The 15,100-nt window shown below is 37.5% G+C and overlaps 1 protein-coding gene across 1 annotated transcript; it reads left to right on the top strand.

The window, feature by feature from the left end:
• The first annotated feature begins 295 nt into the window (after positions 1-295).
• hdac10 (histone deacetylase 10) lies at positions 296-15,093 on the top strand. Its single transcript, XM_055192643.2, has 20 exons — positions 296-548; positions 1,259-1,393; positions 1,643-1,739; positions 2,990-3,087; positions 4,248-4,352; positions 4,468-4,536; positions 4,705-4,831; positions 5,403-5,468; positions 5,570-5,629; positions 5,725-5,814; positions 5,947-6,053; positions 8,696-8,763; positions 8,931-9,189; positions 9,288-9,366; positions 9,436-9,521; positions 9,622-9,675; positions 11,700-11,781; positions 11,859-12,053; positions 12,140-12,299; positions 14,976-15,093. Exons 1-20 carry the CDS (start codon positions 484-486, stop codon positions 14,987-14,989), a joined length of 2,016 nt encoding a protein of 671 aa, XP_055048618.2. The 5' UTR covers positions 296-483; the 3' UTR covers positions 14,990-15,093.
• Positions 15,094-15,100: the final 7 nt, after the last annotated feature.

Raw genomic sequence — 15,100 nt, forward strand, 5'->3', positions numbered from 1 at the left:
CATATGTACTATTGTTTTTTCTCAAGATTCACACCAGTATTTTTTTGTAAGGTTTGTTTGAAAAAAATCTACTTAAATGTTCTTATATAACTAAAACCTAGTCCTGGATTAGAGAAAGACATCAACATTTTGGATGACATGGTGGTGAGTAAATTATCTGGATTTTTCTTTTAAGAAAAATGGAATATTCCTTTAAGAAGAGCCTCACCTAGCCTCTGAAGGAAGTGACTTGTAAGGACTAGTCCTGCCAAGGAAGTATCCTTGACATTGGTTTATTGCGCGTGGTGTCGTAACCCGAATCAGTCAGTCGATGGCAGTAATGTACAGCGCGCGACACATTCATTCCACCGCGAGGAAACGAACACAAACACGGGCGCGTGTACTTCCTAAAGATTGAACTGCTGTCATAAAACACTGTCATTTGCTTTAGTTTAACATTTCATTTAACGGATACACAAGGCTGTACATACATTACTGTGTAAAATGGCATCAGGATGCGCACTTATCTTCGACGAGGAGATGAGCCGTTATAAACTCCTCTGGACAGAGTAAGTTCACGAGCTCACATTTTACACGATTATAATGTAGTGTAAAAAGTGTAATAATATTGAAAATATTATGTTATAGTGTAATAATGGTGCACAAAGTGTGGATTTGATCAATGTTGTGTCGTTCGGTGTCATTATTACTTAAAGCTTGGTTTTCATTATGATCTATTAACTGTTTAGTATTAAGTCATTATAAAAATTGCTTCACGTAACGTTAATTGTTTATTCCAGTAGGATTTTATGGTGTTCTATTGCTTCCCATCCACCAGGATTACATCCCATAAACAGAACCCAATACATCACCAAAAGAGACCATTTCATTAAAATCAATTCAATACAGTTCCTGTTTATTACAAATGTATATTTCTATAGAGTTTATGTTGTTTTGTTTCAGTAGAGTTAGGATTATATTGGCCAACCAATATTTATATTAAGAATGTAAATGCATTTTAGTTTATAAATGCACACACTTTTATCCAAAAATGACAGAAATATTAAAAAAATTAAGTTGCAGTGCATTACAAAGTATACATTTTTTATCAGCATGTGTGTTTCTTATGTAATCCTTGAACTTTTGGAGTGCTGACCCAATGCTCTACCACTGAACTATACAGGATAATGTTCACTATTAATAAGTGACTTATGTGATGAAAATTAATCTGGTATGTACAATGTTTCTACAATACGTGATTTCTACGGTTTCTTTTCAGTCCAGCATGTGAAATTGAGGTCCCCGAGCGCTTAACCGTGTCTTATGAAGCGCTTAAAACTAATGGTGTTGTGCAGAGATGTACACGGGTGCCGGTTCGACAGGCCACTGAGCAAGAGATTTTACTTGGGCACAGGTTGGTGGTGACCTTACTGGACTTACTAGACACTGATTCATTTGAAATGCCACGAGTGTATGAGCTATAGACCATGGTTTGAATACCAGTCTTCTTATCCAACATTTTATACCAGCTGCCCAACATGGTGTTTAGCAGGTGTTGTTTACATGAAACATCAAATTACCTTTAACCAGGCCCAGGGCAATAACAGAAATGTGTTGATGGTTAATATGTTTCAGTCATCTGAATAATTTGTGTTTATTGTAGTGAGGAGTATCTAGAGGCTGTGAAACAAACTCCCAAAATGACAGCGGAGGAGCTGATGGAATTTTCAAAACAGTACAATGATGTTTATTTTCACCCAGTAAGTCAAATCAATTTATACATTTAAAGGACCATTCCACTTTTTTTTTTGAAAATATGCTGATTTTTCCAGCTCCTCTAGAGTTAAACAATTGATTCTTAACGCTTTGCAATCCATTCACCTGATCTCCGGGTCTGGTGGTACCACTTTTAGCATAGCTTAGCACAATCCATTGAATCTGATTAGACCATTAGCATCGTGCAAAAAATAAAAATCACAACTTTCAATTTTCCGTCGGTCTTAGTACACGATGTAACTTCGGAAGAGTCAAGTTTTAAATAGGAAAAATATCGAAACTCTTCAGTTATTTTAGCCGCGATGCTAATGGTCTAATCAGATTCAATGGATTGTGCCAAGCCATGCCAAAAGTGGCACCACCAGACCTGGAGAGCAGCTGAATGGGCTCTAAAACGGTAAGAATCAAATGTTTAACTCTAGAGGAGCTGGAAAATGAGCATATTTTCAAAAAAGTGGAGTGTCCCTTTAAAGGTGCTGTAGAATGTAAAACTCAAACATGATTGTTTCCTTTTTTTATGTAAATCTCAGGCATGCAAAAGACTAACACCGACTGTGACATTACAGATGAGATGTATGTCCCGACATTGAATTACACATTTTATTAATTACAATCTTGTTATAATGCTAAAAACAAAGTTGTGACTGCTGAGTTAGCACTATATGCTAGTTAATGCTATATGCTAGCGTTTAGACTTAAGTTGTACTGTTGACGTTACAGTTACATTTTGCAGGTCCATGCTAAAAAAATACACACTTACAACTTAAAAACATCCATTAACAATCTCCAAGCAATTGATTATTCCTCAAAATCTGTATCTTTGTCTGATACAGATTCAGACATAAGGTCTGTTTACACACGCACACATAGCTACTGAAGGAGCTGCTCTGAGAAACAGCCAATCAGAGCAGAGCTCAACATTATTATTCATTACCTTTCAAATAAGGTAATGATAGACCATAGACAAATCATAGGCTTGTAAATGGACGTGTAAAACCATCTCTGGATTATTTTGGCACTTACATTTTTGCATTAAAGTTACATGCCTTCTATGTAGGTATCAGAGAACAATGTAACGCTATATCAATGCATTATTTGCCACCTTTAAAATATTTCTCAGTTTTGGATATGTGGTGTGTTTTATTTAGCACAGCAGATCATGTAGATGTTAATTATATCATCCTATAACAATCACTGTCCTTTGATGTATTTCTTGTCTTTTATCTAACTGCAGAACATCTATCACTGTGCTAAGTTAGCGTTGGGTGCCACACTTCAGCTGGTGGACAGTGTTATGAAGAGAGAGGTCAGGAATGGCATGGCACTGGTGAGGTGAGTTTGCAAACTAGTAGCTACTGAATTCGCTTGCACGCAGAAAGACGATTAAAGCTGTGTTAAGGCTGCCTAACAACCTTATATTTCTAAATTAATGCGACCTTCAGAATTTACTATACAAGAATCTACAAGGTCAAACTGGGGGTTTGACTTAAAGCTCAAAATCACCAAACAATTTGAGATTTTTAATATGGGTTTTATTTGGATTTATTAAACTGGCTGTGAAAAGAGATGTAGTATTTATTTTGAGAGTTTTAGAGTAGGTACACACCCAAATGATGGCAATGAAAGCAAACTAAACGAAAGCATGCTTGTTCGCTCGTCTCGGCTCAGAGTTGCCCTGACGCAACAAGCCTACGGTCAACGTCCGACTAAAGGGCTCGTTATAGTCGTGCGTAGGTCCTACGGCGTAGCCGCGACGGCGTAGGTTCTGCGTCGGTTTTCATTTATACTTTTGCGTCGTCGTCCGCATCGACGTGCAAACACACGCGCAGACCGCTGGTAGGCAGTAATCACGCATGTAACCACAGTAGCAGCGCGACCGTCAGAGAAGAAGAAGCTTAGCAAGTTAACCCACAAACGAAGAAGAAACAGCAACTTGTTGTGTATAATTTTAGAAGACCAGCAATGATGGAAGTAAATAAACAACGACTTCTGATGCAGTTTGAGTTAAATCACTCCTCAACTTGGCTCATCTTTGTTTTCACCGTCACAAACGGAAATACCTATGACGCAGTTTTTTTTACCTGACGGGAGGGGTTCTGGTGGACCAATCACAGCGCTTGCGGTCCGCGTAGATTTGACATGCTGTTAAAATTTTTGCGAGGTGCGCGTCAGGCTACATAGCTACGGCGTAGAACCTAAGCACGACTATAAATCGCCCGTAAGTAGCACGTTAGATATTGAAATTGGATAACTTTTCTTCCCAGCAGGTGGCAGTATTCATTATTCAAGAAAGTGCTGCTATACAAAATCAGTTTATCGGTTTTGCACAACTCACTCATCACAGATGGATTTGTGATACAAGTCTCATGAGCCATATCCTTTTTAAATAATCACATATTCAAATAAAAGATGCAAAAAATGAAAACCTGCTTGACGGCTGATCGGCTTGGCGTGTACCTAGCTTACATAAATCATTGATTATTTCTCTCCAGGCCTCCAGGACATCACGGTCAGCGCTCTGCTGCCAGCGGCTTCTGCGTGTTTAATAATGTGGCCATCGCTGCGCTGTATGCTAAAAAAAACTACAACCTGAAGAGGTAAGCAGGTCTGAGCGTTCTGTCTAATGTTTATACCCGTAATACTCAATGAATAAAAAAATCATAGTTATGGTGTATGAGCTGTGTCAGTGAGAGCTTATGGGTTTTCTTCTAGGGTTTTGATTGTAGACTGGGACGTCCACCATGGACAGGGTATCCAGTACTGTTTTGAGGAGGACCCAAGGTGATTCTGAAGTTGTTTTTAACATTACCAGACTAATGTTGCAATGCAGTTGTTAAAGGGTCTCCAGTGGTTTTATCTTATGTTTGCCAGTTGGTCGCTTTGAAAAGTAAAAGCAGATCATCTTAGCAAAGGCCGCTAATAATATCCGAGCATTTATCTTTTATTCAGCGTTCTTTATTTTTCCTGGCATCGTTACGAGCATCAGACCTTCTGGCCGAATCTCCCAGAGTCAGACTACACCAGCGTCGGGAAGGGCAAAGGGTCCGGCTTTAACGTCAATCTCCCCTGGAACAAGGTAAATGGAAATCACATGGTTATGAATTGAGTTTTTTATAATTAAGACTTTTAATAACATTTTATAATAACATTAAAGGTGACATAGAATGATTGAACGGGGTATTTATCCTTGTTCTGTGATGTGACATGTAGACAAAAATGTTTTTGTTTGGGTCTGTAAAGCCTTAGAAGCTTCCTAAAAACCTCTCTCAGATAGCTCTATTAGGATGGGGAAATTTGAACAAGTGGTTTTGCACCTATTTGGCTCCCCCTACTGGCTTAACTTGCAATCTCATAACTGATTGGCTGACTTTGCTGCCACTCTAAAAATGTAGCCAATTATTTTAAAGTGGAAGGGCAGTTAGATGCCTGTGATGTCATAAGCATCAGGTTTTCAGATTGGGCCGTTTTCTGGCTGACATTTCTAAAAGAGGAATTTCTATGAGACTGAGATGTTTAGAATGTCTAGAACTTTTTGTATGTTTGTGAATGCGGGTAGACTACCATTATCCAACAAAGACAAGATAAAATGGTTTTTCATTCTCTGTCCCCTTTAAGTCAAAAACACTGAAGTTGTTTTTTTCCTGCAGATTGGGATGACGAACAGCGACTACCTCGCAGGCTTCTTCCACGTTCTCTTACCCATCGCATACGAGGTTTGTGTGTTGTTCTTTTTTCTCTTTTTGGACAGACAAGATGAGGTAGATATTCTGCACTGGTTTGTTTTGAGTCAAATTGATACGCTGATGTTTTTCAGTTTGATCCAGAGTTGGTTCTGGTGTCTGCCGGTTATGATTCAGCCATCGGAGACCCAGAGGTTAAAGACTTTTAACATTCATCATATTGGCATTATCAACATACAGTTTTAATACCTGAAGACTTTTTATTAAGATGTGTCTTGTTCTGGTTTAGGGTCAAATGGTTGCATCCCCTGAGATCTTTGCCCATCTTACCCAGCTCCTGATGCCTCTGGCTGCTGGCAAAATGTGTGTTGTCCTTGAGGTCAGTCGTCACTTTTAAATAAAGATCTTGGATTAATATTATTTTTACTATCCTACTCTTGTTATTATCATGTTTGGAGTTACACATTGATTGTATAATTTTCTTTTATCCTTGTTTCTTTCAAATGTTTAGGGTGGATACAACTTGACTTCTCTAGCCCAATCAGTTTGCCAGACCGTCCAGACCCTTCTTGGAGATCTGGCCCCTGAACTGTCAGGGCTCAGTGGCCCTTGCGAGAGGTGAGTTGGGCTGTCATTCAGGTAAATGCATTTGATTGGCTAAGCTGGTTTGATTAACACACCATATTAGGGGAAAAAAACATGATGCAATAAACTTGTGCAATATAACTTTATATTACAAATAAAATATGAAGAGTTCAGATGCAAAAGCAGCTAAACGGCACCTGTCAAAAATGACATCATCATATTGGCCGAATGCTCTCAGCATGTATTATACGTTCATAGTAATGTATTATACTTTTGCTTCAAATCTGCTTAAAGGAATAGTCTACTCATTTTCAATATTAAAATATGTTATTACCTTTAAGGAATAGTCTACTCATTTTCAATATTAAAATACGTTATTACCTTAACTAAGAATTGTTGATACATCCCTCTATCATCTGTGTGCGTGCACGTAAGCGCTGGAGCACGCTGCGACGCTTCGATAGCATTTAGCTTAGCCCCATTCATTCAATGGTACCATTTAGAGATAAAGTTAGAAGTGACCAAACACATCAACGTTTTTCCTATTTAAGACGAGTAGTTATACGAGCAAGTTTGGTGGTACAAAATAAAACGTAGCGCTTTTCTAAGCGGATTTAAAAGAGGAACTATATTTTATGGCGTAATAGCACTTTTGGGAGTACTTCGACTCGGCGCAGTAACACCCTCCCTCTCCCATTATGAGAGTGAGAAGGGGAGCGGACTTTTCAGGCGAGTCGATGTACTCCCATAAGTGCTATTACGCCATACAATATAGTTCCTCTTTTAAATCCGCTTAGAAAAGCGCTACGTTTTATTTTGTACCACCAAACTTGCTCGTATAACTACTCGTCTTAAATAGGAAAAACGTTGATGTGTTTGGTCACTTCTAACTTTATCTCTAAATGGTACCATTGAATGAATGGGGCTAAGCTAAATGCTATCAAAGCGTCGCAGCGCGCTCATGCGCTTGTTTGCGTGCACGCACACAGATGACAGAGGGATGTATCAACAGTTCTTAGTTAAGGTAATAACATATTTTAATATTGAAAATGAGTAGACTATTCCTTTGAAGAGTAACTAAACCCTAAACCAACTTTTTATAGTTAATGTTCTGTAAGAATGGGGCTTTAGTTCTGTTTATTGATTTGAGTAACTTTTTTGACATTTGGATATAAAGTGTTTCAATAATACAATATATGGTGTAAAAACATCTGAGTGCTACCCTATTCAGGTTGAACCGTGGCTACTGCAGTTGAATTTTCTTATTGGATGTTGCGGTACCATGTGACGTAAGCGGTACAATGTGATGTAAGCAGGTTCAAGCTCACCACGCCCTTGTTACGATCTCACCACACCCTTGGTACGAGCTCAGTTCGTCCCCCCTCTCCATTGGGGTCTGCCCACTTTTCGTTCATTTTTCAAATATTACCAGTGGGTGGAGTCAGGCTCTGACCAGGGGTTTAGTTACCCTTTAAAGGTGGTGTGTGTAGATTGTGTGTCTAGTGGTGAGATTGCTAATTGCAATTTACAGCTTACCCCTCAATTTCCAAAAAGCATACGGTAGCTGCCCCTCCCCTCCTCGAAACATTCTCTCTTTACTTCCGGTCATATGGCAGGTCGACGGGGCCTGGGAACAAATTGCATCGATAAGCATAAAGCAATGTGACCCAACTTAAAATGATCCAATCAGTTCCTCGATGGACGAATTCAAGTCCAGCCTTATCTTTTTCATTTCAAAAACCGTTCACTCGGATACGTCACCATGGGGAAAATAAGACAATCGCTTATTTCGTGGCAACTTGAACTTAATCTGTGTCTCATTTCAGAGATTGCGTCCACCTGAGGTCACATTTATGGGCCATTGCGGTCTCTTTTAAAGGGGACAGAGCATGAAAAACCATTTTTACCTTGTCTTTGTTGAATAAAGGTAGTCTACCCGCATTCACAAACATACAAAAAGTTCTAGACATTCTAAACATCTCAGTCTCATCGAAATTCCTCTTTTAGAAATGTCAGCCAGAAAACAGCCCAATCTGAAAAACTGATGCTTATGACATCACAGGCATCTCCCTGCCCCTTCACTTTAAAATAATTGGTTACATTTTTAGAGTGGCAGCAAAGTCAGCCAATCAGTAATGAGATTGCAAGTTAAGCCAGTAGGGGGAGCCAAATAGGTGCAAAACCACTTGTTTAAATTCCTAATAGAGCTATCTGAGAGAGGTTTTTAGGAAGCTTCTAAGGCATTACAGACCCAAACAAAAACATTTTTGTCTACATGTCGCATCACAGAACAAGGATAAATACCCCGTTCAATCATTCTATGTCACCTTTAAGCAACTGTGAGAACTGGCAACCGAGCTGTCCACATGCCCCCTTAATAATGTTTTCATTGGCATTAAAAGCGAAATTACTGAACCTAAACAGGAGCCTGATAAAAAACAAGAAAACATGTCAGACACACTTAGATGGTTTTGCATCTGAACTCTTGATATTATCTTATTGATTGTAGTTTGCAACATGTTGTTTGTTATGTGTAGATAGGACACACAAAGAGAATAATACACCTGCTCTTTTTAAATACTTTATTTATTGTCATTTATAGCAGACATGCAAAAAAGAAAAACATTTTGCAATAAAGAACAATAACATTAGAAACACCTCCTGCTCTTTTGTAGTGCACTGGAATCTATTCAGAATGTCCGCAGAGCTCATTCATCTTACTGGAGCTGTCTTAAACAATCTGGTGAGGGTTTGTGTAAATTTTATTCTTATATGTAAAAATTTTGACAAGCTGCAAACGGTGCGAGAGTGTGACTTCCTCATCTCAAAAAAGATCAAATACTGTGACAAATTTACATCACATACACAATAGTTGTATATCATTGATCATTTGTTGTTGTTGTTTTTAAGACACAAATTCAGATGCAAACAGCAAACGACGCAAACTGGAGAACAACAGTGAAGTGAAAGTTAATGAGAATCCTTCTCCAGATGCAGAAGCCAAAGAGACGACACAGGATCTTGTGTGGCCTGAACCTTTACCCAGGTCAGCTCCTGCGGTGCGCACAGTAGTGGCGCCCCCTTCTGGTGCTCAGGTGTCATTGCCAGACGGCTGCCAACCTTTAGGAGGAATTTCCAAAGCGGCTACTGAAGAAGCACAAAGAATCTGGTTGGTAGAACGACATCAGATAGATCTGTGGTAGTAAAAGAAAATTGTGTTATTCTGTTAGATAACGGCTACTTTGAAACTTTTCTGCCATCATAAAGGGATAAAGATTTTAAAGAAAAAGCAGACCAGGCTTTTGGAAATATAATTTCAGTTCTTGATAAAATGAAGAATAAAGAGGTAAGTGAAATAATAAGTTGTTTTTGTGTGTGCAGTATTTGTTGATGATGGATTGTAACATGTTTTTAGGTGTGTAATGGATGCGTATCGGTGTCTGATCTGAATGTGTCTGTACGCTGTGCTCTTCAACACGCACTTGCACATCTGGCTGAACGGTATAACACTTATCTCAACATATTATTAACTTTAAAATCAATTTAAGATTAATATTGACTTGCTGTTACTTGATATTGAGTGATTGTGTGTTTAATAAAGGGTGCTGGTTGTTTTTATTGGAGATGGGAAATTGCCAGTCGACACCTCTGATGGGTGAGCATCAGCAAACACTAAATGGTCTTCATTATATTTTGGTTTATAGATATAGCTCGGGTCTCTCCTTTAGTGTAAATCCGTGCTTTTATAACCACATTATAATCTCAAACAAGACTCATACAACATTTACGGGCGACCTGTTGTTCACATTCAATGTCTTATTTAGTATTTTGTCCTGTTTGAAAAATTTTCCCTGTAAACCAGGAAAGTTTGCGATGTGACTTTTCACAAAATGAAACAAAATATCACATGAAGAAAATAATGGGTGTGGCTTGTGTTTTCCACTGTGAATTGATTAGATCTAGAAAAGTAAACGTTTTTATTCAAAAATGAAACCTGCGGCAGACTGACATTTGGAGAGGGCGGAGTTAATAGATGCTCCACCCAAGCGGTCTAGCTGATGTCATCAGAGAAGGTACGCCACAATAGGGCGAAAGTACATTTTAGGATTAGTATAAATGTTTATGAGGACACATGAATAAAAAAAATTGAAAATCAAGTTCATTCTTAAAACTGGTAAATAAAATATCTGTCAGTGGGGTAAGAAAAATAAACTTAATTCAAGTTTCAAATTAATTTAATAAACTTACGTTGACTTTTGTATTCTCCCACTGGCATGCATTTTTTAAAGGGACACTCTACTTTTTTAAAATATGCTCATTTTCCAGCTCCCCTAGAGTTAAACATTTGAATCGTACTATTTTGGAATCCGTTCAGCCGATCTCCAGGTATGGCGCTAGCACTTTTAGCATAGCTTAGCACAATCCATTGAATCTGATTAGACCATTAGCATCGCGCTAAAAAATAACCATAGTTTCAATATTTTCCTATTTAAAACGTGACTCTTCTGTAGTTACGTCGTGTACTAAGACCGACAGAAAATTAAAAGTTGTAATTTTCTAGGCAGATATGGCTAGGAACTATACTCTCAAACTGGCGTGATAATCAGTAACTTTGCTGATGTAACATTGCTGCAGCAGGCGTAGTGATATTACGCACTGCCCGAAAATTGTCCCCTGCCATTGAAAGTAAGCAAGGACACTATTTTCGGGCAGTGCGTAATATCACTAGAAGAAATTAAGTTTTTTAAGGAAATCATTCCAGGAGTTTTCTCCATATAGTGAACTTTATTGGACCTCAACACATTACAGTTTCAACGCAGTTTTATTTGGCAGTTTCAATGCAGCTTTAAAGGGATCTAAACAATCCCAACCAAGGCATAAGGGTCTAATATAGCAAAACAATCGTAATAAAAAAAAGTACTATTAGGTAAACTAAGGCTGACCGATTTAGGGAAATAATTTAATTGCGATTTTAATATGTGCTTTTTTTAAGCTCTTCGTCTTCAGTATTAATCTTCAACAAGGACAAGCAATAAATCAAATCAAGTATAGAGTATGACCAACACAATTAGATTAAAAATAAAGCCAGGCTTAATGAAATTAAATAATGTATGAATTGATTTGAATGACATAAAGCAGTGCCAAATAAGCCTGATATAAACCTTAATATGAAACTTAGTAAAACACATACTAAAGTGCAGAAAACATATGATATGTAAACATGTGGACTGCCCTTTTAAATGTTAAAAAGAAAGACATAAACATCTTGGATGATGTGGGGGATGAGTAAATTATCAGAATTTTTTATGAAAGTTGAGTATTCATTTAAGCGAAAAACTTTTTTTTTTTTTTTCAGAAAACAAGTCTGTCTTTGCTCAATTTGCTTATCAAGTAAATTGATCTTGATTTAAGAATTTTTTAGGTATGGTATTTATGCTGGAAATCAAGACAAAAAAGAGATTTTTTTTTGCACTTTTGAGGCATGACATAACATTAATATGAATTAATTTGACATACCATAAGTTGTTTTGGATAAAAATGTCTATCACGTTTTTAGTGTTTGTGTACCCTGGGTATCCAACCCTTGTCCACAATGCTACTGAGCTGCAGCAGCACCGTTTTAAACAATTTGGGAATAGCATACACATGGAAATCTAATTTAAGTATTTTTCCCTTCAGGAAGATCTTACTCATCCAGATCTGTGGTGAAGAATCAGAAGAGGGAAACTCTTTGAGCCACATGTCCTTGCGTTTCAGAGAGGTTTGTGCTCTAACACATGCGTCTTGTTTTCTCTCAAGATCCATTTGATAAAGTTACTTTCTCCTGTGTATATTTAGGGTGAAGGTTTCACTTCAGGTTTCATGCAGGCAGTGCTTGGTCTTCTCCTACCCCTGGCTTATGAGTTTAAACCTGGCCTGGTGCTGGGTGTTGTGGGAGAGGGCAAATGGATGAGTCATCTACCACCAGTCTGGGGTCATTTGATCAGTTTGCTCCAAGGCCTGGCACAGGGCCGGACCCTCGCTTTACTGCAGGTCTCTTTGTATGATCCGTCTTTGGATATGTAGCAATACTTGCTTCAGCTACAGACAAGTAAATTATAATTTCTACATATCTTCAGGGTAATGATAAACATCTGATGGAGATTACAGTTCTTGCCCTCTCTGGGGCCTCTGTCCCTCCTCTCGGGGCCCTGGCGGCCCCCAGAGCTGAAGATGTTGAGATGATGGAGAAGCAGAGATGTAGACTTCAGAAGAGATGGAGTCTTCTGCGCCGTACAGGTACTTGTATCACCAGAAATGTATATTTTAAGATACAGTACTGTGCAAAAGTCTTGGTTAAAATGTTTAAGAAATGGTATAATAATCATATATTTCTCTATTTAAATACAACCAGAAAATTTGTATGCAGAGTCGAGAATTTAGTGTGAGCTCATTTTACAATTGATCAACAGCAGGAACCTGCAGTCTTTCTTCAATGAAATGAAAATCTTCATGAAATGAAATCTTAAAGGGAAATTCCGCCTTGAAATGATCCTAGGGTTAATAACAAACGTGTACCGAGTTCGACCGTTCACTGGAGTTTGTTTTCATGCTAGTCTAACGTGACCAGTGTTATTGCTAAACGCCAATTAGCATGTTATGGTAGCCTTCGGGGCATCAGTGCATTAAAAACGAAATCGCTATGTCTATACTACTAATAATGCTCAAAATAACCCCACACTTACACTGTAGCACAATGAGGGTCTCTATATGTAAACCGAAGCATTGAGAACTTTGCAAGTGTACAGGCAGTTTATTAAAAATAAACATTTGCCGTTCGCGTCTGGATCGCGTGTCCGTGCGGGCGCCGTCTTGGGAGGGCTAGACTCTCGCGTGAAAGCACAACACCTGTTCAGGGCAACAACGTTTCGCGCGGGAGTTTGGTTTTCCCAAGATGGTGCCCGCGTGGATGTGTGGTCCAGGCGTGAACGGTGGATGTTTCTTTTTAATAAACTGCCTGTACACTTGCAAAGTTCTCAATGCTTCGGTTTACATATAGAGACCCTCATTGTGCTACAGTGTAAGTGTGGGGTTATTTTGAGCATTATTAGTAGTATAGACATAGCGATTTCGTTTTTAATGCACTGATGCCCCGAAGGCTACCATAACATGCTAATTTGCGTTTAGCAATAACACTGGTCACGTTAGACTAGCATGAAAACAAACTCCAGTGAACGGTCGAACTCAGTACACGTTTGTTGTTAACCCTGGGATCATTTCAAGGCGGAATTTCCCTTTAATGTCTAATTCAAATGTAATCACTTCAGTCTATTTAAAGAGTTCAACATTTGTTTAATGCAGACATAGAAAGGCCAATACTGACTAAATACTGACTTTTACCTAAAGAAGACATTTTATTCTGAAATTTGTGGCTTTATATATTTTCTTAAATGGACAGCTCCCCTAGAGTTAAACACGTGATTTTTAGCATTTTGGAACCCATTCAGCCGAACTCCAAGTCTGGTGGTCCCACTTTTAGCATAGCTTAGCATAATCCATTGAATCTGATTAGACCATTAGCATTGCGTTCAAAAATGACCAAAGAGTTTTGATATTTTTTCTATTTAAAACTTGACTCTTCTGTAGTTACATCGTGTACTAAGACCAACAGAAAATGAATGTTGCGAATTTCTAGACCGATGTGGCTAGGAACTATAATCTTTGTACTCCCCTGCTATTGAAAGTTACCAAGGGGACTACTTTCGGGCACTGCGTAATATCAATGCGCCTGCTGCAGCCATGTTACAGCAAAAAAGTCCCTGATTATTACGCCAGAATGAGAGTATAGTTCCCAGTTTAAAATAGGAAAAATATCAAAACTCCTTGGTTATTTTTTAGCATGATGCTAATGGTCTAATAAGATTCAATGGATTATGCTAAGCTATGCTAAAAGTGATACCACCAGACCTGTAGATCGGCTGAATGGATTCCAAAATGGTAAAATTCAATGTTAATCTCTAGGTTGGCTGGAAAATAACTATGCTAAAACAACATTTGCTGGTGGTGGCCCAAGACTTCAGCACAATGTTGTATACAGTGTATAAGAGTTTCGTTGCAAAACGAGATTACTCCGTTTTTAACATTTTTGTCAAAACATGTTTACTATTATTTTATCGTGTTATTGTTTTGTTTTATGGTGCCACTTAGCTGTATTTTTTTAAGTTATGAAGGTTTAAATAAAAAACCAACTGCAGTTGAATTGATATTAATTGGAATGCACAGAGACAAGATTTTTAAAATTTTTAAGAAATCCTCGATAAAATGTATGAATTGAAATTTTTTAACCAATCTATGACTTAATATTTTAAGGTTAAAGTAATTTAATATTTTTTTGGTAAAAAAATGGACTTAAGAAACTTTAAAATAACATAATGATGATGCAATAATTATTGGTTCAAATAAAGTATAAAAACAGAGTAAATACATGGTTTTATTAAACAAAACATTAATATACAGCCATGGAAAATATTAAGAGACCTTTTAGTTTTTCTACATTTACTATTTATAGGTTTGTGTTCAAGTAAAATTAGTATTTTTGTTTTTTTCTGTCAACTACTAACAACATTTCTGCCAAACATTTCTGCCAAATTCTTAATAAAAAATAATGTTTTTAATTGCATTGATTTACTGAATATTCAAATGGGGGAAACATGGTAACCAAAAAAAAAGATGCAGTTTTCCCCGATTTTCAATACTACAGAAAAAAAATTCAAAATCGTTTCTCAACAACAAAATTCTAATGTTTTCACATGTATATTAGGAAAAAATCTACATGCAGTAAAAGACAATATAATGCACGTCGTACAAGATCTCGTCACACCCCTAATATATAGTAAAATATATAAAAATAAATAAAAAGTTCACGGTGACATTGTGTATGTATTAATATAAAATTTTGTATGTTTGTGTTTGCAGTTTCAGAAAGCTGATGGAAACCTCTGAGAACTCTCTTTCCTGTGGCATCTCTCTGTTGTTGGAAATTATGTATTTTTATATACTTTTTCACTTTTGTTATTAAAGCGTAATCTAATATTGCTGGG

The sequence above is a fragment of the Misgurnus anguillicaudatus genome, chromosome 6, assembly GCF_027580225.2.
Source record: "Misgurnus anguillicaudatus chromosome 6, ASM2758022v2, whole genome shotgun sequence".
In the NCBI taxonomy this organism is placed as follows: Eukaryota; Metazoa; Chordata; class Actinopteri; order Cypriniformes; family Cobitidae; genus Misgurnus; species Misgurnus anguillicaudatus.